Source organism: Salvelinus sp. IW2-2015, linkage group LG21 (genome assembly GCF_002910315.2).
Source record: "Salvelinus sp. IW2-2015 linkage group LG21, ASM291031v2, whole genome shotgun sequence".
Taxonomy (NCBI): domain Eukaryota; kingdom Metazoa; phylum Chordata; class Actinopteri; order Salmoniformes; family Salmonidae; genus Salvelinus; species Salvelinus sp. IW2-2015.
In genome coordinates, this window is record NC_036861.1 from 4,945,571 (window position 1) to 4,968,520 (window position 22,950).

General features: G+C 42.8%; 1 protein-coding gene, 1 long non-coding RNA gene and 1 pseudogene across 3 annotated transcripts in view; 1 reads left to right on the forward strand and 2 right to left on the reverse strand.

Annotated features, from left to right (window-relative positions):
* LOC111982296 (complement C3) overlaps positions 1 to 1,559 on the reverse strand; it is a 41,083-nt gene extending 39,524 nt beyond the window's left edge. Inside the window, 1 exon segment of the mRNA XM_024013855.2 lies at positions 1,458 to 1,559. Within this exon segment, the coding sequence (XP_023869623.2) occupies positions 1,458 to 1,528 (71 nt within the window). The 5' untranslated portion in view covers positions 1,529 to 1,559.
* LOC139022730 (uncharacterized) lies at positions 1 to 16,159 on the forward strand. Of its 2 annotated transcripts, XR_011473774.1 has the most exons (5): positions 1 to 528; positions 14,619 to 14,706; positions 14,898 to 15,053; positions 15,568 to 15,939; positions 16,071 to 16,159. It is a non-coding gene; the product is annotated as an uncharacterized lncRNA (long non-coding RNA). The 2 variants fall into 2 exon arrangements; XR_011473773.1 differs by lacking the exon at positions 14,898 to 15,053 and having other exon boundaries at positions 3 to 528.
* The window catches only part of LOC111982338 (tubulin-specific chaperone E-like), a 13,638-nt pseudogene continuing 6,048 nt past the window's right edge, over positions 15,361 to 22,950 (reverse strand).

A 22,950-nucleotide genomic window follows, 5' to 3' on the forward strand; every position in this document is an offset into this window, starting at 1 on the left:
ACACCTGATCAATGTGTACATGCATCTGTCTGCGTGTGTGTTTTGGGGGAATCTGTCTGCAGAAACATGCTGTGTTTGGAACAGCATAAGAATCCATTTCTAGTGGCTAGCTACATTTTCACGCTGCACATACTCACTGACCAAAACAATAACGATTCTCACCCCACACATACCCACTTCAAGCGGAGATTGCTGCGTTTTTTTCGGAGAACAAGTTACCTCTGGCTGAACATTTCGATTGAGGGGAGTAGCTCACAAAGTTTGCCGACCTGGCGGATATTTTTTAGAATCTGAATTCGCTCAAAGTGTCAACGCAAGGGACGGGGGCACAATCGACTTGAACAGAGGGACAAAGTGGATGCCTTCAAGATGAAGCTTACCGTTTGGGCAAATCATGTTTCTAACGGGACGATTGACATGTTTCCCAAGTCAATGCTGATTTCGAGATTCAGAATCTGATCAACAAAGCACACAGCGACACACTGAAAAAAACTGTTATACAGCATCTTGTCAAGCACAGATAAACAGGTAAATTAGTTATTGTTCAGTATGTTAATTATTACTGTTAATTAACTCTGACATTTTATTGAACTGGTTAAAAATGTACACCTTTTCAAGGTTGTGAAGCTATTCATATGGTAATTGCTGATTACGAAATCCTAATGATTGTTGTTGTTTCTATTTTAAACACTGCTATGTGTTACTGTTCATTAACATAATTGGACTGGTTTCGATGTCATATTCTGAATCTGATCATTTATTACACCCACTCCTGAACTGGTCGCCTAATTAAATGGCTTATTCTCTTGAATTGATAATAAATGTTTTCTCAGTTAATATGGCTGTGTAATGACTTTCTTTTATACCATAATAGTAGCCCGTTGAGACAGTCTATTTTGCAAGTGAAGCCTGTCCAAGAAGGCAGCTGCAATACAACATTACAAAATATAGCTGCAATACAACAGTCCATAATATTGGGTCGCGACTCAATTGTCATTGTCAATTTTGGGTCCCCAGGCAAAAACCAGTTGAGAACCACTGGTCTAGAGTACATGTGCCAAAACAAGATTAGGCACATTTGCTATTTAACGCAACAGTTTTTGTGACAAAACTATTGGTACTGTTGAAAATGCAATGGAAAAATATTGAACTTTAGATTTAGATTTTGTACATGAAAACACCCTAACATCATTACACCCTGATTTTTATCCACAAAAAGTCAATTTTATCCGCAAATTTTATCCGCAATTTTATTTGCATGAAAATCTGTCTCCAATTGGATGGAAATCTATCTCTTAATACAACCATTTTTTAGAAGTAATATTTATTATTCATCAATGTTTCTATGACACGTTTACCATGACAATTCTAGGAATGATGGCTGATGTATTGCCTTCAGAATTGTGGGACCAAATGTTCGACCACATTGAAAACGATCTTATTTATGATGTACTCACAGCACTTCACCATTGGAGAGGATAGGGAGAGACAGAGCCACAGCGGCCAGCAACACCAGCTCCACCAACATAACGTGGGTCTGATTCAAGTCCAAATTAATTAGCCCCACCCAGCCTCAAGCTTTTATCGTTGCATTTTCCCTCAGTTCCGCTCTTGACCCTCCCCTTTTGGGCGCGCGCCAGACAACATGCTCACCCTCCCACCCTGTATTTGTTTTTATCAGAATTGGGAATTCCGGGAACAGAGAGATACAGTACGAGACACCCTTAAACCCTACTTCTGCCACCTAATTAATGAGACTTTGAGTCTTTTCATCTTAACTGTGTGTAATTGTTTATTTATTGCTGTTAAGTCTATACCTACTGTAAGTGTGTCAGTGCTTAAAATGCCATGTGGGTATATTAAAAAACTTGGACTTGGGAAACCGGTTGGCTAGATAAATTAAATGAATGTGTGAAGGAGTTCAAATGAGAGACTCTTTCAAAGAAAAACAATAGGCTAAGTAGGTTTTTGTACTAAACTTAACTTTGACCAAATAGATGATTGAGCCCTACTTGCCCACCAATACTTGGTAATGTTTTATGACTTAGCTGATGTGTGTGTGTGTGTGTGTGTGTGTGTGTTTACTGATTGATCGTTTCAACAACAGCAGCTCTTATCTCTCTCTGAAAGCAGTGTTTGTTATGTGAAAGGCTAGTGGCAAAGCCCCCTTTTTTTTAATTATTATTATTATCCGACTCGAGGTAGAACAAAATAAAAAACATGTTTTTTCACGTCCCTAATGTCTCCCCATTTATGAAATGGATGGTTGTGTAGAAATGTTTTACTGCAAAAGGGGTTAAATTGATAGATACTGTGACAACCCCCCCCCCCCCCCCKCCGCCCCTAAACTCAAAAAGTGCAGAATAATTAGTGTTGAGGGGTGATGGGACACACAAACTAATGTAATAAAAGTTGTCAGTCATATGCACTACATACACAAATAGCACTAAGATATCTTATTTTATCTTGGAAATATAGAACTGGAAACACAGAGATAAAATAGGTGAAAATATCTAGCATGAATATTTATGATGAATGTAAGCTTTACTTTTTGGTACTTGCTTACTAGACAACTTTCCAAGGCAAATTTGCTCTCATTCACTGGTCCTCCTGTCTGACGAAAATACAAACAGTTACACATGTTTTTTTGATGTTGTGGCTATTGTAATCTAATCGGCTCGAAGGAAAACAAGTGGGCTCAGACACTGGAAACTCATTTTTTTCAGTCAATGGTTCATCTGTGGATTTGATTTGTTCTGCCCACACTCTTGCAATTACGAATTAAACATTTATTACATGTATATTTTGTTTCACTGATCTACACATAATATCCCATAATGTCAAAGTGGAATTGTGTTTTTAGACATTTTTACAAATTATACATGAACAAAAATATAAATGCAACATTTAAGTGTTGGTCCCATGTTTTATGAGCTGAAATCAAAGATCGTGAAATTTTTTCCATACGCACAAAAAGCGTATTTCTCAAATGTTGTGCTCAAATTTGTTTACATCCCTGTTAGTGAGCATTTCTCCTTTGCCAAGATAATCCATCCACCTGACAGGTGTGGAAATCAAGAAGCTTATTAAACAGCATGATCATTACACAGGTGCACCTTGTGCTGGGGACAATAAAAGGCCACTCTAAAATGTGCAGTTTTGTCACATCACAATTCCACAGATGTCTGAAGGTTAGAGGGAGCGTGAAATTGGCATGCTGGCTGCAGGAATCTCCACCAGAGCTGTTGCCAGAGAATTCAATGTGCATTTCTCTACCATGTCATTTTAGAGAATTTGGCAGTATGTCCAACTGGCCTCACAACCGCAGACGAAGTGTAACCACACCAGCCCAGGACCTTGACATCCGGGTTCTTCACCTGCGAGACGAGCCACCCGGACATCTAATGAAACTATGGGTTTGCACAACCAAAGAATTTCTGCACAAACTGTCATAAACCTTATCAGGGAAGCTCATCTGCGTGCTCGTCGTCCTCACCAGGGTCTTGACCTAACTGCAGTTCGGTGTCGTAACCGACTTCAGTGGACAAATGCTCACCTTCGATGGGCACTGGCATGCTGGAGAGGTGTGCTCTTCACGGATGAATTCCGGTTTCAACTGTGCTGGGCAGATGGCATTGTGTGGACGTGCGGTTGGTTGATATAAACGTTGTGAACAGAGTGCCCCATAGTGTTGGTGGGGTTATGGTATGGGCAGGCATAAGCTACAGACAACGAAGACAATTACATTTTATCGAAGGCAATTTGAATGAAAGATACCATGACGAGATCCTGAGACCCATTGTCGTGCCATTCATCCACCGCCATCCCCTCATGTTTCATCATGATAATGCACAGCCCCATGTCACATCCGTACACAATTCCTGGAAGCTGAAAATGTCCCAGTTCTTCTATGGCCTGCATACTCACCAGACATGTCACCCATTAAGCCAGTTTGGGATGCTCTGGATCGACGTGTACGTCATCGTGTTCCAGTTCCCGCCAATATTCATCGACTTCGCACAGCTATTGAAGAGGAGTGGGTCAACATTCCACAGGCCACAATCAAAAGCCTAATCAACTATATGCGAAGGAGATGTACTGTATCATGCTGCATGAGGCAAATAGTGGTCACACCAAATACTGACTGGTTTTCTGATCCACGGCGCTAACTTTTTTGAAAAGGTATCATTGACCAACAGATGCATATCTGTATTGCCAGTCATGAAATCCATATATTAGAAATGGAATAGAGGCAAGCACAGGAATAATCCTCAAGGAAAACCTGGTCCAGTCTGCTCTCCAACAGACACTGTGTCACACCTACTCCCGCTCAATAAAGATTACTGCCTAAAAATGCGGAAGCAGGGACACCTACTCCGTCAACACCACGATCAGCTGGTGCAACTGGGTGTGGCTATGGATGAGGTCCTCTGCGTCCTCCACCGCCTCCACACCACCCGAGAAGATTCACCTCCAACTAGCAGAGGGCCTCCTACCACGAGTTGTCCCAGCGAGCCAATCTCCCATCCTATCCAGCAGTCCGCCTAGGTCAACGATGCGCGAATGTCACTCCCGGACAAGTATGACAGGACTCCATCCTACTCCAGTGCTCCCTCTGTTTCGCCCATCAGACGGGAGTCCCCACCCCTGAGAGGTCCAAGGCTGCCACGGTCATTTCCCAGCTGACCGGGTGGGTGTTGTAGTGGGCTACGGCCATCTGGGAAAGAGGAAGAGCTAGGTTCATACGAGAGGTTCATGGTTCTGTTAAGGGTAGTCTTCGAGCATCCACTGGAGGGCAGATAGGGAGGTAAACGATTACTCCCACTCCGGCAGGGTGCCAAGACCTCACCTTCCGGACCGTGGCAGCCTCCAGCGGATGGAATGAGCCGGCACTCCACTCCCTATTCCGAAGTGGACTGGGTGAGGAGGTCCAGACAGGGTTGGCGTGCCGAGCCGATAACCTTTCCTTGGATACGCTTATCGCGATGGCCATCCGTCTGGACAACCTTCTTCAGGAGCGTCAGCGCCCCACTTCGCCTCTCTCCCTCCTCCTTTGGCCATCCTGAGACAGAGCCTGAACCCATGGAGGTAGGGGCCACACACCTCCCCAAGGCAGAGCGGCGTCGCTGGAAACAGCTGGGGCTCTGTTCCTATTGTGAACAGGAGGGTTATCAGCTTCAGCAGTGTCCGCTGAGTCCTAACCCGAGGTCCACGGGGGCAGAGGGGCGGGCCCCGTGATCACCCATTTTCCAGGGTAGGCGTGAGTATTCCATCATCATCGCTTTTCGCCAAACCATTCCTGATTTCCATTTCACTGGCTGGCCGTCCCTCATGTGTTGTCTCGACAGTCCTAGTGGACTCCCGGGCTGCGGGGAATTTCATCGACCAGGCACTCGCCTCCTCCCTGAACATCACCTCATACTCACTCTCCTCTCCTCTTCCGGTCCAAGCCCTGGATAATCAACCAGTGAGATCTGGCACAATCACGCACATCACAGCACCACTCGCACTCACCGTGAGCCCCATCTACCAAGAAAGCCTTCGCTTCCTCCTCATCATTGCATCCGTACACAAAATCATCCTCAGCCTCCTATGAGGTTTTCTCTAAGACCCACGCCACCTGTGTCCACCTGTCTCCATCATTGCCCCTGGGACTGTTCCATCGACCTGCTTGCAGGCTGCGCAGCCATGTCTACCCTCTGCCGGTGGCTGAAAACGAGGCCATGGAGGAGTACATCGAGGATGCTCTCCAACTGGGTTTCATCCACCTCCCCTGCATAGGAAGGCTTCTTTGTGGCCAAGAAGTACGCAGGTCTATGTCCATGCATCAATTAAAGAGGCCTCAAGTACCCTCTCCCATTGTTGCCGGCCACTGTCGAACTGCTTTGCAGGGCCCATTTTTTTCTAAACTGGAACTGCGGGGTGCCAACAATCTGATCCTCCTTCTCCTGTTTTGTTCTGCCTTGTTCTTATCATTACACTCACCTTCTGCACCTGCTTCCTGACTCTCAGTGTATACGTTACACACTAGGAGACAAATTCCCCTTTCACAGGACAATAACCTAAAAGACTAGGCGAAATATACCCTGGAGTTGCTTACCAAGACGACATTGAATGTTCCTGAGTGGCTCAGTTACAGTTTTGACTTAATCGGCTTGAAAATCTATGGCAAGACTTCAAATGACTGTCTAGCAATGATCAATAACCAATTTGACAGAATTGGTTATTGATTTGGTTATTTTCGCTAAGAGCTTGAAAAATTAAAAAAATACTATTGTGCAAATATTGTACAAACCAGGTTTGCAAAGCTCTTAGCGACTTACCCGGAAATAGATATTTATAAATTGTATATTTATTTATTTAATTTTCAATATATTTGATAAAATTTTATTAAAACCATAACAGTCTTTATGGGCATGAGTTGTACAAAATTGATATTTACACGTGATTTAACTTTAATGAAATGGTATTATGGCAGCGATATTGGATTTGAGGCAATGTGGCCCCAAAGAAAATACAAAATCCTTCAAGGAACCTTGGACCCAAAAACATCTTATTCTTATGTCTGAGCCCATTTGTTTTCCTTAGAGCAGATTACAATAGCCACAACATCAAAAGACAGATGTAGGCCTCCTGAGTGGCGCAGTGCCCGCAATCCAGAAAATCACATTGTATGATTTTTAAGTAATTCATTTGCATTTTATTGCATGACATAAGGATTTCATCACCTACCAACCAGTAAGAATTCCGGCTCTCACAGACCTGTTAGTTTTTCTTTAAGAAGCCCTCCTGTTCTCCACTCATTACCTGTATTAACTGCACCTGTTTGAACTTGTTACCTGTATAAAAGACACCTGTCCACACACTCAATCAAACAGACTCCAACCTCTCCACAATGGCCAAGACCAGAGAGCTGTGTAAGGACATCAGGGATAAAATTGTAGACCAGCACAAGGCTGGGATGGGCTACAGGACAATAGGCAAGCAGCTTGGTGAGAAGCCAACAACTGTTGGCGCAATTATTAGAAAATGGAAGAAGTTCAAGATGACGYTCAATCACCCTCGGTCTGGGGCTCCATGCAAGATCTCACCTCGTGGGGCATCAATGATCATGAGGAAGGTGAGGGATCAGCCCAGAACTACACGGCAGGACCTGGTCAATGACCTGAAGAGAGCTGGGACCACAGTCTCAAAGAAAACCATTAGTAACACACMACGCCGTCATGGATTAAAATCCTGCAGCGCACGCAAGGTCCCCCTGCTCKAGCBAGRGCATGTCCAGGCCCGTCTGAAGTTTGCCAATGACCATCTGGATGATCCAGAGGAGGAATGGGAGAAGGTCATGTGGTATGATGAGACAAAAAAAAGCTTTTTGGTCTAAACTCCACTCGCCGTGTTTGGAGGAAGAAGAAGGATGAGTACAACCCCAAGAACACCATCCCAACCGTGAAGCATGGAGGTGGAAACATCATTCTTTGGGGATGCTTTTCTGCAAAGGGGACAGGACGACTGCACTGTATTGAGGGGAGGATGGATGGGGCTATGTATCGCGAGCTTCTATCTCAAGGACATCAGACTGTTAAACAGCCACCACTAACATTGAGGGGCTGCTGCCAACATACTGACTCAATGTAATGCAGTTTGTTTGTGTATGTAGGGCAGACAACTGACTACTTGTATTCCACATTTTATCAATTTCAGAGCTTGCAATATTGGGTTAAAAAAGCTTATGAAGCACTTTTTTTAGTTTAGGGGGTGTTTTACTTCATAAATGTGAGAAATAAGAGACATGGTTGTGTTTTGTTCTACCTCAGGTATCTCAGAAACTAAAGCCCTTTTTGGATTGGCCACTAGCCTAGTAAGTGTAAGGCTGGGATTCTATCCAAGCCACACTATAGCACAGCTGCGCTAGGCATTCGATAACGCGTGTACTGTATTAAAGGACATTTACGCTTAAGCCAACATCCACAGCGATTACCATGAATGCAAATTCAGTGAACGCCGGGGAAATTACCTTTAAAAGGCAAATTGTTGGCTTTCTAGAACAGCTGCGTTAATAAGCGTGTCTCAGATTAAATCCAGTAGTTAAGACTCCTGGTTTCAGAAAGTAGGGGGTGCAGGCAGGGTGCTGCAGTGGTTTGTCAGGTTATTCCAAACTTGATCATCACTATGAATTTTTATTATTAAATACACAAAGTTGAAGAGTATATTAATACGCACACCATACTACAAATCTAAAATGATGTTGCCAATTTTCCACAAATTCCCAAACGTTGAAAGAACGTTGAAAGAAAAGAACAATCCAAACAAAAACGTTGACAGCAATTCTGTACCTTTTTATTTAGTACACATTCAATACAAAGGAGCTCTCCTGCTACTGTAGAATACTTACTATGTACCAAACTTGGGGTTTAAATGTGTATTTTCCTCTCAAAACGTTGAAGTGCTCTTGGGTTAGCAGACAAGTGAACCAAGGGAATTTCCACAAGTGCAAAATTCGCCCAGCCAGCACACTGGACATTTAACTATGATAATCTTTAAGAGAAAAACAATAGGATTCATACAGTGCATACGGAAAGTATTCAGACCCCTTGACTTTTTCCCACATTTTGTTACGTTACAGCCTTCTTCTAAAATGGATTCAATTGTTTTTTTTCTCCTCATCAATCTACACACAATACCGCATAATGACAAAGCAAAAACAGGTCTTTTTTGACAGGCTGTCATGTGCCTTTTACTGAGGAGTGGCTTCTGTCTGGCCACACTCTACCATAAAGGCCTGATTGGTGGAATGCAGCAGAAATGGATGTCCCATCTCCACAGAGATTGCTCAGTTTAGCCGGGCGGCCAGCTCTAGGAAGAGTCTTCGTTGTTCCAATCTTCTTCCATTTAAGAATGATGGAGCCAACTGTGTTCTTGGAGACCTTCGATGCTGCAGAAATTGTTTGGTACCCTTCCCCAGATCCGTGCCTCGACACAATCCTGTTTCTATATATCAACTCATACACCCTGTGCCATGGAATCGGTACATCAAACATCTCTTCCCAGTTATTTTGCAATCTGTATGCCACAGCTGTCAAAATCCTGGTCCTCAAATGAAACTGTTATACTTTCCTATTTGGCTATTTTTGTTCCTCCATCAGTTTTGATCTTTTATATTGGGCAGACAGACCAGTTCCCTACCTCCTCCCGCTGCCACCTGCTTCCTCCATTTGAGGTAATGCTGTAGTCAATTGGTTGTAATCTTGGACCTAACAGAAGATTGAGCCATCCTACCCACCAATAACTGGGGAAGGGTTTGCGATTTAGCTGATTTGTAAGCATGTGTGTTGTGTTATTACTGATCGATCATTTGAACCAAAATTCCCGGCAGCTCTTATCTCTCTGCAAACATCAGTGTTTGTTTAGGCAATGTTGCTTACCCAGCACACTGGACTCACACTGGACTCAAAATCAAACACACCTTGGGTAATCAACAGAAAATAAATATGTATTTGACCAAGGTCTGCAGTAAACATTTTATGCAGAATATTGATGTACTGCCCGGAAGGAAGGGGCTGTGTTGGAGAAGCTTCCATTTTGGAGTGTTTAACCAGGGGACCAAACCAATCGACTGGTTTCATCAATATACATTTTTAACAGAGTCGTGTGAAAGCCAAAGAACATTGCCAAAATGTTAGCATCGTTAAACCAGCCTGATTTCACAAGAACTGTTACGAAACGTGAGTGCAGCGGTCAGTCTGGTTTCACAAGGCTACCAAAATCAGGGCTGCCAACTTTTGTAGAAAGCTTGGAGTGAGGTATGCTATGTGAATTTCATTGCCCCCTTGCACAACCCCTAGACGGGGGGACTAGGGGTCCTCTCCCAGGAACATTTACTGTTTTAAAGCTCATTTCCTGCAATTTTACATATTAGGCCTATAACCAGGGTCGACAATGTATTAAAAAAAAAAAAAAAAAAACTGGTCAAGTGTATTCAGGATACTTTGAACATTAAATGAACACTCCAAAATGTACAACTTTCTTACTTTGAGTTTTTTGTGGGATGAAATTTTAAGTATGCTAATAATTTTTTGCAACATTTTTAAGGTGGTTTTACACTTTATTCAGACAGTAATGAAACGAGACAGGGAGACGGGCAAATGGGAGAAACAGTGGGAAGGTTGGAAGCAGAGATTGATCCCTGTTCTCAGGTGGAAAGTTGTATGTGACACGTGCCAGATACAACATGGCTCGGCACAGGAAATACTAATACTATTGGTTGATCGCAGTTGAGTGACCACATTTAAAATACCCAAATGCGGGACAACAGGAGGATTTTGCGGGACTCACACACTACAATCCCCCTCCCATTCATGGTGTAGTGCAAATTCTTTAGGTGCTGGAGAACAATACAAATGTAAATTACGTCATCATTTCTCAACGTCTGTACCAACAGATGTAGCCAATTGAATATCACTATGGAATATCCCCCTGACAGGTGTGGCATATCAAGAAGCTGATTAAACTGCATGATCCTTACACAGGTGCACCTTGTGCTGGGGACAATAAAAGGCTACTCTAAAATTTGCAGTTTTGTCACATCACAATGCCACAGATGTCTCAAGTTTTGTGGGAGCGTGCGATTGTTATGCTGACTGCAGGAATTTCCACCAGAGCTTTTGCCAGAGAATTGAATGTTAATTTCTCTACTATAAGCCGCAGGATTGTCTGACAACCGAAGAATTTCTGCACAAACTGTCAGAAACCATCCCAGGGAAGTTAATCTGCGTGCTCGTTGTCCTCGCCTGGGTCTTGACCTGACTGCAGTTTGGTGCCGTAACCAACTTCAGTGGGCAAATGCTCACCTTCGATGGCCACTGGCATGCTAAAGAAGTGTGCTCTTCACGGATTAATCCCGGTTTCAACTGTACCGGGTAGATGGCAGACCGCGTGCATGGCGCTGTGTGTGCGAGCAGTTTGCTGATGTCAACGTTGTGAACACAGTGCCCCATGGTGGTTGTAGGGTTATGGTATGGGCCGGCATAAGCTACGGACAACGAACACAATTGCATTTTATCCAAGGCAATTTGAATGCACAGAGATACCGTGACGAGATCCTGAGGCCCATTGTTGTGCCACTCATCCGCCGGCATCACTTCCATGTTTCAGCAGGATAATGCACGGCCCCATGTCTCAAGGATTTGTACACAACTCCTGGAAGCTGAAAATGTCCCAGTTCTTTCAGGGCCAGCATACTCACCAGACATGTCAACAATTGAGCATGTTTGGGATGTTCTGGATCGACGTTTACGACAGCGTGTTTTTCCGATTCTCGCCAATATCCATGCAACTTCACACATCCATTGAAGAGGAGTGGGACATTCCACAGGCCACAATCAACAGTCGGATCAACTCCATGCGAAGGAGATGTGTCGCGCTGCATGACATGATGCCAATGACAGTCACACCAGATAAATTAGAAAGTGGGCAAAGACTTTTTCACAGCACTGTATCACGAAGCCTTTATTACTGTCCAAATAGGCTCTCTTCTTTATTGAGAACTCTAATAGGCCAATTTGGGTTGACATGAAAGAAGAACTTAATGCCCCATTTGGAGCATCATAGTATCCAACCCAACCAAAACAACCATTGACTGACCAGGTCTCTCCAAATCTCCCAACAATGCTATTTCCAGGGTCAATTTTAGATTAACGTTGCGCTTTTTCAGCCATTCCTGAAGCTGAGACCAGAGACAGGCTACCTGAGGGCAATACCAGAACAAATGGTCTATTGATTCTGTATCCTCACAACAAGATCTGCAGAGCTGCGATGATTTTATGCCCCAAATAGTCTTGAATCTTATGTAGTTTTATATATCAACTCATACATACACCCTGTGCCATAGAATCGGTACATCAAAAATCTCTTCCAGGCTATTTTGCAATCTGTATGACACAGCTGTCAACATCCTGGTCCTCAAATGAAACTGTTATACTTTCATATTTATGCTATTTTTGTTCCTCTGCCAGTTTTGATCCTTTATATTGGGCAGACAGACCAGTTCCCTACCTCCTCCCGCTGCCACCTGCCTCCATTTTTGGGGTAATGCTGTAATCAATTGGTTGTAATCTTGAATTGAGCAGACCTTTCCATACAAATCCGATAGCGCCATGAAAGATATAACTCTACCATTCCAATTTAACATATAATTTAAAAACAAAATACCCTTTCCAAACATATTTTCTATAAATACAGGTATTTTATCAACCAGCACATTTGAGTTCAACCATAATATTTGTTGTAATATAGTTGTATATTTTCTGGGGGCTGTAATTGAAAAACAGATCGTTCTTGAATAAATTCCTCGAGTTCTTTTAGTTTTCCCTCTAACTTTCTTCGTATCTCTGTAGTACCGTTTTCTATTTCTTTTGCTCTCTACCTGTACTGTTAGTTCCAGTATTTCCCTTGTTAGTCTTGTCTCTTTGGACAGAAACGGCTTTTTCTTTACTGATGAATATTGAATTGAATGACCTCTGAAACTACATTTAAAGGTATCCCAAACAATAAGGGGATTTGCTGAACATACAGTACCAGTCAAACCTACTCATTCAAGGGTTTTTCTTTTATTTTTTACTATTTTCTACATTGTAGAATGATAATGAAGACATCAAAACTATGAAATAACTCATATGGAATCATGTAGTAACCTAAAAAGTTTTTAAAAAATCAAAATATATTGTAGATTTTAGATGCTTCAAAGTAGCCACCCTTTGCCTTGATGACAGCTGTGCACACTCTTGGCATTCGCTCAACCAGCTTCACCTGGAATGCTTTTCCAACTGTCTTGAAAGAGTTCCCACATATGCTGAGCATATGCTGCTTTTTCTTCACTCTGCGGTCCGACTCATCCCAAACCATCTCAATTGGGTTGAGGTCTGGTGATTGTGGAGGCCAGGTTATCTGATGCAGCACTCCATCACTCTCCCCATTGGTCAAATAGCCCTTACACAGCCTGGAGGTGGGTTGGGTCACTGTCCTGTTGAAAAACAAAGGATAGTGCCACTACGCACAAACCAGATGGGATGGCGTATCGCTGCAGAATACTGTGTTAGCCATGCTGGTTAAGTGTGCCTTGAATTCTAAATAAATCACTGACAGTGTCACCAGCAAAGCACCCCCACACCATCACACCTCCTTCCCCATGCTTCACGGTGGGAACCACATATATTCGGAGATCATCCGTTCACCTACTCTGCGTATCACAATGACACGGCGGTTGGAACCGGTCGAATGTCCATTGCTCGTGTTTCTTGGCCCAAGCAGGTATCTTCTTCTTATTGGTGTCCTTTAGTAGTGGTTTCTTTGCAGCAATTCGAAGGCCTGATTTACACAGTCTCCTCTGAACAGTTGATGTTGAGATGTTACTTGAACTTTGTGAAGCATTTCTTTGGGCTGCAATTTCTGAGGCTGGTAACTCTAATGAACTTATCTTCTGCAGCAGAGGTAACTCTGGATCTTCGTTTCCAGTGGCGGTCCTCATGAAAGCCAGTTTCATCATAGCGCTTGATGATTTTTGCGACTGCAGTGGGAGAAACTTTGAAAGTTCTTGAAATATTCCATATTGACTGAACTGATTTGATGATGCCCCAGTGAAGGTCATGATGACGTCTGGTGTAATTGGAGATTGAAAATGATTCAGCTGAGAGAAGCAACAGGCTTTTTTGATGCCGTACATCAATGCATTGTCTGGATTTTCTTCCACAGCCTGATGGTACTTGTAGTTGTCTAGGTCACCCACAGTGCTCAGTGCTGCAACAACTGGTTCAAGAGGGGCAAATTTCTCTTGCTCAGGTCAACTATGAGATTGAGAACTTGTTTTATGCCAAACGAGATGTCCTAAGGAAGAATGGGCATCTTTCCGGAAGTGCATCAGAAATATTTACACTTTCAGTTTTCCCCCCAAATGTTTTAGTCTAATACAAAATGGCAGTGCTTGGGATATCTATTTTCTGCTTCGAGCAATATCCGACATCATCTTGGCCCCAGTCTTAAAAAGATCCTGGATCCAATACATGACAGAAAAAAAATCCCTGAATTTCCAGAAGCTGTTTCCAGGGAAGACAACGCTGGGAGCAAGTGTGTGGAATATACAGAACTGTATACAGACCAAATACTTATTTTCCACCATAATTTGCAAATAAATTCATTAAAAATCCTACAATGTGATTTTCTGGATTTTCTTTCCTCATTTTGTCTGTCATAGTTGAAGTGTACCTATGATGAAAATTACAGGCCTCTCATATTTTTAAGTGGGAGAACTTGCACAATTGGTGGCTGACTAAATACTTTTTTGCCCCACTGTACTTACACTTGGCGAGTATAGTTATGTAGTTACCTGATCTTAGCTTAATGTTAATGACATACGATCCTCAGTTATGAGTCATAATGCTTGTGTGTGTATCATCCTGAGCCCTGTCTCCGTCCTCCATACTCTCCTCCATACTGTCTCGTCATAATCACTGCAGCTGATCGCTTAGCACACTCAACTTTTACATGATGCTAATCAACGCCTTCCATCAATGTAATTTGTATTACAAACAGAATTGTTAGTCTAAATGTAATCTCTTTTGCTTTAGGTACTCCACTACCCGGCAATACATGGATGTGTGCACAGCGCTCATTCAAAAGTACCCCTCGTTGAGATACCACACAGGGAAGGGATATGTAAGAATTCTTCAAATGTCCTACTCACGTTAATTCACACACTAATAACCTTTTTACATCCTTGTGCCAAGCCAGACCATCATGTGCTGGCTTGGATAGACCATCTCAAGACCATCTCAAATCTGCTCTTCTAACCTCTGTCGAAATAATCCGTCATGACATTTCTCCTCTCCACATTACATTTTTTTAAGGAGTCATGGCCTGATCAAGAATAAATACAAAAAAGAAAGGCAGCCACTTGCTCACGTTGCACAAGTACAGGAAATGCAGAAAGAGGTTTGGGAGGCAAGGGGAGAAAAAAAGTCCAGATGACACCGAAAATGAAGCCCCGAACCAAAATAGCCAAGGTATCTGTATACAAATAATGGCCCATATTCAGTCGAACCGCTGATCCCAGATCGTTTTTTAAGATCATAAATAATATTGTAAAGGTGGGGGGACCTGATCCTAGATCAGAACTCAGATGCTTTGTGAATACGTTTAGCCTTTTTCTATAAACTTTGCGTTTCATATCGCATGTATCAATATTTTATATTTACATGAGATTTTTTTAATATCGAGACGGGTGAGGATTCCTTCAGTCAGAAGTTACATGTTGAAAAAAATGCAGGAGTGCCAAAAAAAGAGCAAACATATATTCTCTACAAGACAAAATGAAAAGGACTGAAAAAGGAAACTTTATATAAAACAACAAAGGCACCAAGGACATCTTAAAAACAGTACCCAGCACTCCATTTGTCAGCCATTGTAAAGTCTAATAGAAAGTAAATGGTAAAAAGCACAACTAATGTAGCATAGCCACGTACTGTAATCTGAATCCAAGATACATTGATGATGCATTATAAACAAACTGATTTTCAGGTTCTCAGAGATAAGAAGCAAATTCAGTATGGATGTGGACAGGAACATTCTGTCCGGATTCGGGCACAATGGCCGACAAAATCATTGCAGAAACGGAGAGGGGTGTGGCCGTGGAGTTGCTGAATCTCTACAAGACGGCACTTCTCTCACACACGGAGGAGGCTCACAAAGGTTTGTTTTTTCTCTCCACTCTTACTGCATGTGAAGCGTACCCTTAACAGTATGCAGCCGTTCTAATTCTATTGATTCTAATCCAGATGTTTATTACCCACCCTCCACCCTCCAATAGAAGGTGTGAAGGTCACTGCAGCCATTTTGCTCCTCCCCTACCTCTTCAAAGAAAATCCGAGTGGGCTGTACATCTCAGACCAGGTATGTATTTCCCAGCAGACAAATAAATAAATGCCAAGTTAGTTGTACTGTGTGAGGTATGCTGTGCTCAGTTAACTTATTGTTTGAAATATGACTTCAGTAACTTCAATTTTTTTCAATACTTCTTACAGTGTGTAAAGTTCCCATCATCTACCATAACAATAGAGGGAAAAACTCTTTGCGGATGAGAGCCACATCCAACTCTTCCTGGAATGGAGAGGAGCTACTTACTGAAGAGCCAGAGGACATCTCCATGGGGATGCATTTCCCTTCTAATATTGAGTATGCAGCATCAGTTTAAAGAGCAATGCTGTTCATTCAGACATCTTCTGGGAATTGATGAGGGGATAAATGATCAACAAATATTGTATGAATGGCAAACTTTTTGCTGTAGTGCGAGATAGGGGAGACCAGAGATTCCTGTGATGTCCGCAAGTGATATTTCTGTGACTTTTAAAGTCAATAAAATGTATTTGTGACTTTACAAGGTTGCCACTTAATGTTATTTGTATTATTATTAACAATAGAATAAATGGGAAATAAAAGGTTACTACAGGAACCTTAACACCCTAAAAAGGTTATTTGAGGAACCTGTTTAAAAAGATTCCTCAGGGAAAGGTTCCTGGAAGCAGCTTTAGGGGTTCCACCGGTGTGGCAATCTGAGGAACCCCCAAAGGTGCCTCCAGGAACCTTTCTATTTTAGTGGGCGTACTTCTATATGCATAATCAGGTGCGCGTCCTTAACATTGACAGGAGCACTCCAAACAAAAGACAATAAAATTGACAAAACTCATATATGGAATGAAATAAACCAAAACGTGTTTCTTACAAGTGTAGTATAGGTTGAGGTCTGCAAACAATGTGTCCACTCTGACAGAAAACGGTAAACGACAAAAAAAATCATATTGAATGAAATGACAGTAACTAAAGAAACATTGTAGATCAGAAATTATGGGAATTAACGGTAAATGTAGGCTACTACTGGTGACATGTAATGGGGAATTGATAGACACTAACATCAAAGGGCAAACAATTCCCACAATGAAGTTATGAAACAATGAACGCGCACAAAATGGTTGGAGAGAGCGCATTCCAGACAGAAATTGTGTATCTCAGCCACACTCCCTTTCTTCTTGGACCGTGGCCTCAATGGATTAGTCCACAGAGACAGGCGCGAATCATAAAGGTGTCTCATGAGGCATGAAAAAAAATATCTATTTGCGACAACAAAAAACCCCATCTTGGTCGACCAACAGCCTATCGACCAAACGGAGTCAGCCCTAGTGTAGGATCATAGCCACATATTCAGAGCTATATTTGCTGGAAAGTTGTAGGTTAATTTGACACCACCTGATGATACCTTAACTGCTGCTAACTCACTAAAGGCCAAGCTATGAAAGGTATCATAGCTCAGGGATGGGAAACTCCACCCCTCGTGGGCCTACATGTCTCCTAGTTATCATTTGCCCGGTACCTCATTGAGTGAGAGTAATAAGAGTCATTTTGTAATTAATTGTTGTATTTATGATGTAAGCTCTTGATACGATCCTAATAAATACAAATACACAAATTGGTCACATAGTGCACACTTGGGTTGTGTTCTAAAGGGCACATGACACTAGGCCCTAGGGTCTCTTATTGGACAAGTTCAGATGTTCCCTTCCCGTTTCGGACAGTTCTCTTCCGTTTCGTGCCAAATGAACACAACCCAAGTGTTTCCTTCTCCTACATCGATTGGTCTCCTCTGGCTGAATAGATATTGCACTGTGTTTTCGTCCAAGTTTTAGTGCTGTACATTTATCTCATGGATTTCGGAATATCGCTTAAACTTCCAATCCGGTTGCCTGGCTACCCAAACTCCTTGCTCCGGCCAAACGTTATGCCACGGAAGCGGAAGAATTCAGTTTGAGTCATCAGGCAACCAATCCGGACCTTTGCTGATCACAACCAGCGGACAAGGACCTTGTCTCCGTCTTCGATGGAGTAGAACTGCAGCGGTTTCAGGTCGTTGTCGATCTCAATCTCTTTGCCCTCCATCTGAGGAAAGACAAATGGCGTTTTAGGGAGGAGTCCCTTCCACTGCTATGAAAGTGATACTGTAACATTGGTCTATTAAACAGATTCACATATGAATGCCGAGTATGGTTACACCAAATAAAACTAGACTAGACCCCTTTACCTTTGAGGTAGTATAGGGCAGTTGCTGTTGTCAGTAAACCTCTTTACCTTTGAGCTAGTGTAGGAGAGTTTCAACTCAGCACCCGGTATCTTTAGCTGTCTGTAGAGCAGCCCCTTCCCTTTCTGAACGATCATGGAATCTAAAACGCATCAAAAAGAGTGTTCCATTAAAATACAATAGGTTACCGTCACTTCAATTGCTCTTACACAGAAGGTCGCACACAGATGGTAGCATTTCATTAGGATCTTACATGCATGATCTCCCATTTTGGCACAAAGAGATTGAAGAGTATAAAAACAGTTGATCAGTGCAACTATTTATCCAAACAGCACTTCATAATTTGACGTTTGACGTGCCATTTTCACGTGGGTCTACAGTCAACAGCAGGCAACTTTATGCAGTGTGCATGCTGCCCAAAACATTACCTAACAAGTGCAAACAATCCAAAGTTTGTGGTTGTTGGATGTAGAGCCCAAAACACACTGTTCAAAAACATCCACCACGTTTCCTATTGCCTGGTTAAGTATCTCTTACTATAATTCCACACAGGTATGGAGGATGTTAACTAGAGTTTTTCATTTTCAGCCCCTCAATGAGAAAAAAGACCTTTGGCACAGGTATATCCTTTTCCCACTATCGTGCTGAACGGAACCAAACTGTGCTGGCTCTGACATTTGCTTTTCACATTGTGCGTTTCAGTAACTATGCCGGCGACGAGTAACCAGGCCAGCTCAGTACAGCTTGGTTCAGTATTGTGAAGTCTTTTTTTAATTTTTATTGGAGATCGGGGTCCCGGCCTCCTTACATATTTTGTATTGTTATTTCAAAGCAGTCAGAAATGACAGAGGGAGAAACAATAAGAGGGATACAAATTTGCCAGGGGGTATATGTGGTCTGGAGTCCGGCACATCCATGCACATCTCAATTCATTTGCTTAGCTATCGCACATAATATAATAATAATCATTATAATAATATCAAATGCCATCTAACTAGCTGATTAAGTCAGGTGGGAATCTTTACCTGGGAGTTTCTTCACCACAGATTTTCGGTCCGTCTCATCCGGACAAACAAATGTTGTTATGCCTGGTGGGGGAAGTATGAATTTCTATATTATTCTTACGAACTAATGCAATTTTGATACTCTGACTCGTCTCCTGACTAAATATTTATATGTGTTTATTGGGTCACAGCACATTACAGGCTATTATTACGGGTTATTACCAAATCATTAAAATAATTATCCAATTCATTCCATAACCGCTTCATAATCCTGGTCTTGGGGGACACATTTTAGTGTTTGCCCTAGACAGCCGATTACACTTATTAAATGTTTGATAATAAGTTTATTAGTGGAATCAGGTGTGTAGTGCTAGGACAAAAAACCCAGGACCAGGATTAAGAAACACTGCTTTACGCAAATGTGTGCAGCCCCGGAATTTGTAACTTGACGCAACTATATAGGATTGCCCTTTTGCATAGCTAATTGCATTCTTGCGTTGCATTCTGTAGAAATTAGGCTTAGGAGAAGTGAGGAGGACTCACTTAAGAGCTGATTTTTCAGTGCAAATGGCTCCTGCTTCTTCAGTTCGCTGTCTTCTGGAGCTCCGTATTCTGAAAAACAAACGATATCGAGCCTCTGTAAATTCATTGAACTCATGATACAGGGCGGGAATTAGGATCGCCATTGTCTCTTTGTAAGAGTGACGGCATGGTGACATGGGTTGCGTTGTATCACTTCTTTCTCGCGATATGGGTAGCAGTATGGCAGATAACAAGACATGAAATGTTTTTTCTTCAGAAATGCCTATAGTGGAGTAGATATAGGATGGGCTGTACCACTTCTCAGTCTGAAATAGGGTGTTGCAGCAGAGGGCCGGGAAACCTCAGGAGGAATGTAACACTCTTGACTCACTCTGTATGAGACTCTGATAGCGGGGGTGCTGTGCGGTGAATTCAGCACTGGGGCGGTTCTGCTGGGGGTCTCGGTGTCACCCGGATGCCAGCCACTCTAGCCCGAACATCTTGCAGTAGTCCAGCTCCGCCCCCCTCCTGTCCTCAGGCAGGACCTACAGGTAACCACGGTAACAGGGAAAGAGAATGGAGGATTTCAGCAAGCGCATCCGCAAACACTGATAGATTCATAGGGGGAGATACGAGAAGGAAACATATATAGCTTTAAAAAGGAACATTTCACAATGTCTAGATGAAACAACGTCCCATGACATGTGTAGATCCAGCTACTACACGCCTCAAATATCAAATGAAGATACAGTAAGCACGGTCTAATTTCCTGGTTTTCTTCGGTGCATATCTTTTCCATTCATTTGGGATGGAGGCATATAGCTGGATCTATCACAGCTATCCCTTTACGCTTGCGCGCAGTGGCTGACCATTAATCGCACCAGTATATATTGCATGTCAGCCATGTGGGGATCAACTGTAAGGAGCTGTGTCCGTCTTTCAAACCCGGGTGTATTAAAATGGAGCTTAATGAACACACCCAGGTTTGGCGGTAGCGTTAAATGGAGGACGGGGCCTCACCGTCCACCTGTTGAGAGCCTCCAGCCGGCCCACCCTGGCGATGAGCAGCTGCATGGCTGTGCCGGGGTTCCTCTCCCGGCTCAGCAGGGGGTTCTGCCGACACGACAACCGGACCAGGCTCTGCAGCTTCTCTAGCTCGTTTATTACCGACCACTGTGTGTGTGTGTGTCAGTGAGTGAATGAGATTGTAAGAGTGTGTGTCAGTGAGTGTGTGTTTGAATGTGTGATTTTTATTGTTGTATGTATTGCAGTGTCAGTGTGTTTGTGTGTAAGCACAAGGGGGTGTATGTGTAGAGTTTGGAAAGAGAGAGAGAGAGAGGGGAGATAAAGGGTTGAGTTACATGTGAAAACTTTCTCCTCCCCCCCCCACTACCTATCTTTACAGAACAAGTATTAACTTTTTGCAGACTAACGTTAGTGACATTCATCAAATTAGTTTTGTAATTCATCATTCATATATCCAGATACATTTCATTAAAATAAAATATCTCTTAGAAGAGAGACCTTACTAACAGATAGGGATGAAACGGTTACCGGTTTCACGATAAACCACGGTAAAATTCCCGACGGCTAGTATGACCATTTGAAATGTTAATTATCATTAAAACCGTGTTTGATTACAGAGGTTTGAAAAACTCACGGTAAATACTGTCCAGCATCAACCAAAGTTAGCAAGTCTGACGCAGGCGCAGCATGCAACGTGGGTTTAGTTTTGTGTGAAAACATGGCGGAAGGCAGTGACAGAGCTCTGAAGTGTGGTCGTATTTTGGGGTTTTACAAGAGTGCTGAGGGAAACTTAATCGAAGATGGTGACCCTGTCTGCAGAACAAGCAAAAAGAGAGAGAAAATCTCTGCGAAAGGGGGCAACACTTTTAATCTCTTGAGTCATCGTCGTGACCACCACCTACTACTTTAGAGCGAATGCAAGGTAAATTAACTTTTAGCTCAATGCATGATGTGGGGACTTCGGAATGGGGGAAAATGTCATGGTTTGTCTAACTTGCTAATAGCATGTAAATAATGTAAACTGAAGCTTTCAGTGTTACCTACTCTTGGAAAAACACTACACGTTGTTCTGCTGCTGTATGAGTCGTGTGTCTGCAGACTCGATACGCCCATTGCACCGTGTTATGTAGTTTAGTCACCCAAACAACATTTTGTTCATTTAAAATCCGGCAGTCGTCAACTTGGTTGTAAAAGTGTTCCAACGGGAGAAACACTATAGACTCATATACAAGACTCCTGTATTTATGTCAATTGTTGGGCTCATTGCAATTACTATCACCTTCTTCTTAAGACTCATTTGTATTTATGTAAATTGTGCATGGGGTCATTGCATATACTCAAATGCAACACAGACTGTGTGTGAGAGAGAGAGAGGGTGAATAATAATAATAATAAAACATTTTCTATTCCCTTGTTTACAGAGTCGGCGTGCAGCAGGCAAACCCAGTGATGCTACTGGTCCCTCATCTACAGTTGTGACACAGACACTGAAGCAAGCATTTAAAAAGGTAGGCTGCTTATGCATCCACATCAAAAAATGCTCAAGACCTCACTGCAGCCCTTTCATATTACATTGCAAAGGACATGATGCCATTTCAAATTGTTGAGAGGCCTGGCTTTCTGAGGCTGATGAAGGTTGCCGTGCCTCACTACAAAGTGCCATCACAAATATTATTTTCCAAGACTGAAATCCCAAACCTGTACAACCAGGTTAAAGCTGATGTTGGAAAAAGTTTGGCTCAAGGCACATGGTTTGCTGCAACTACTGATCTCTGGACCAGTGAAAGCAGGGGTGGTCAACACTATATCAGCTTCACTATCCATTACCTCACCCCAGACTGGCAAATGGAATCAAACTGCCTGGAAACACAGTTCTTCCCAGAAGATCACTCGGCTCACAACAGAGTTTTTTGAGAATATGCTGAAAGAGTGGGTGGGATCAACAAGAAAGACCTGGTCTGCATAACCACAGACAACGCAACAAACATGATCAAGGATTTTGAAGAGTTCCCAGATCTGTGGCTTGGGTGCTTTGGCAATAATTTGAACCTGGCCATCTCAAAGGCTCTGACAATTCAGAGAGTTGACACAGCAGTCAAGGAGTGCCGTCATCTCATCTAAGGCTTCTCACGGAGCTGGAAGAGAAGGAGAGAACTGAGAGAAAAGCAAGCTGCCCTCAACATGCCACAGAAGGCTCTGATCCATGATGTGGTGACCCGATGGGGATCTACACACAAGATGCTTGAGCGTTTCGTCAGCCAACAGCAGCCAGTCTGTGCGACA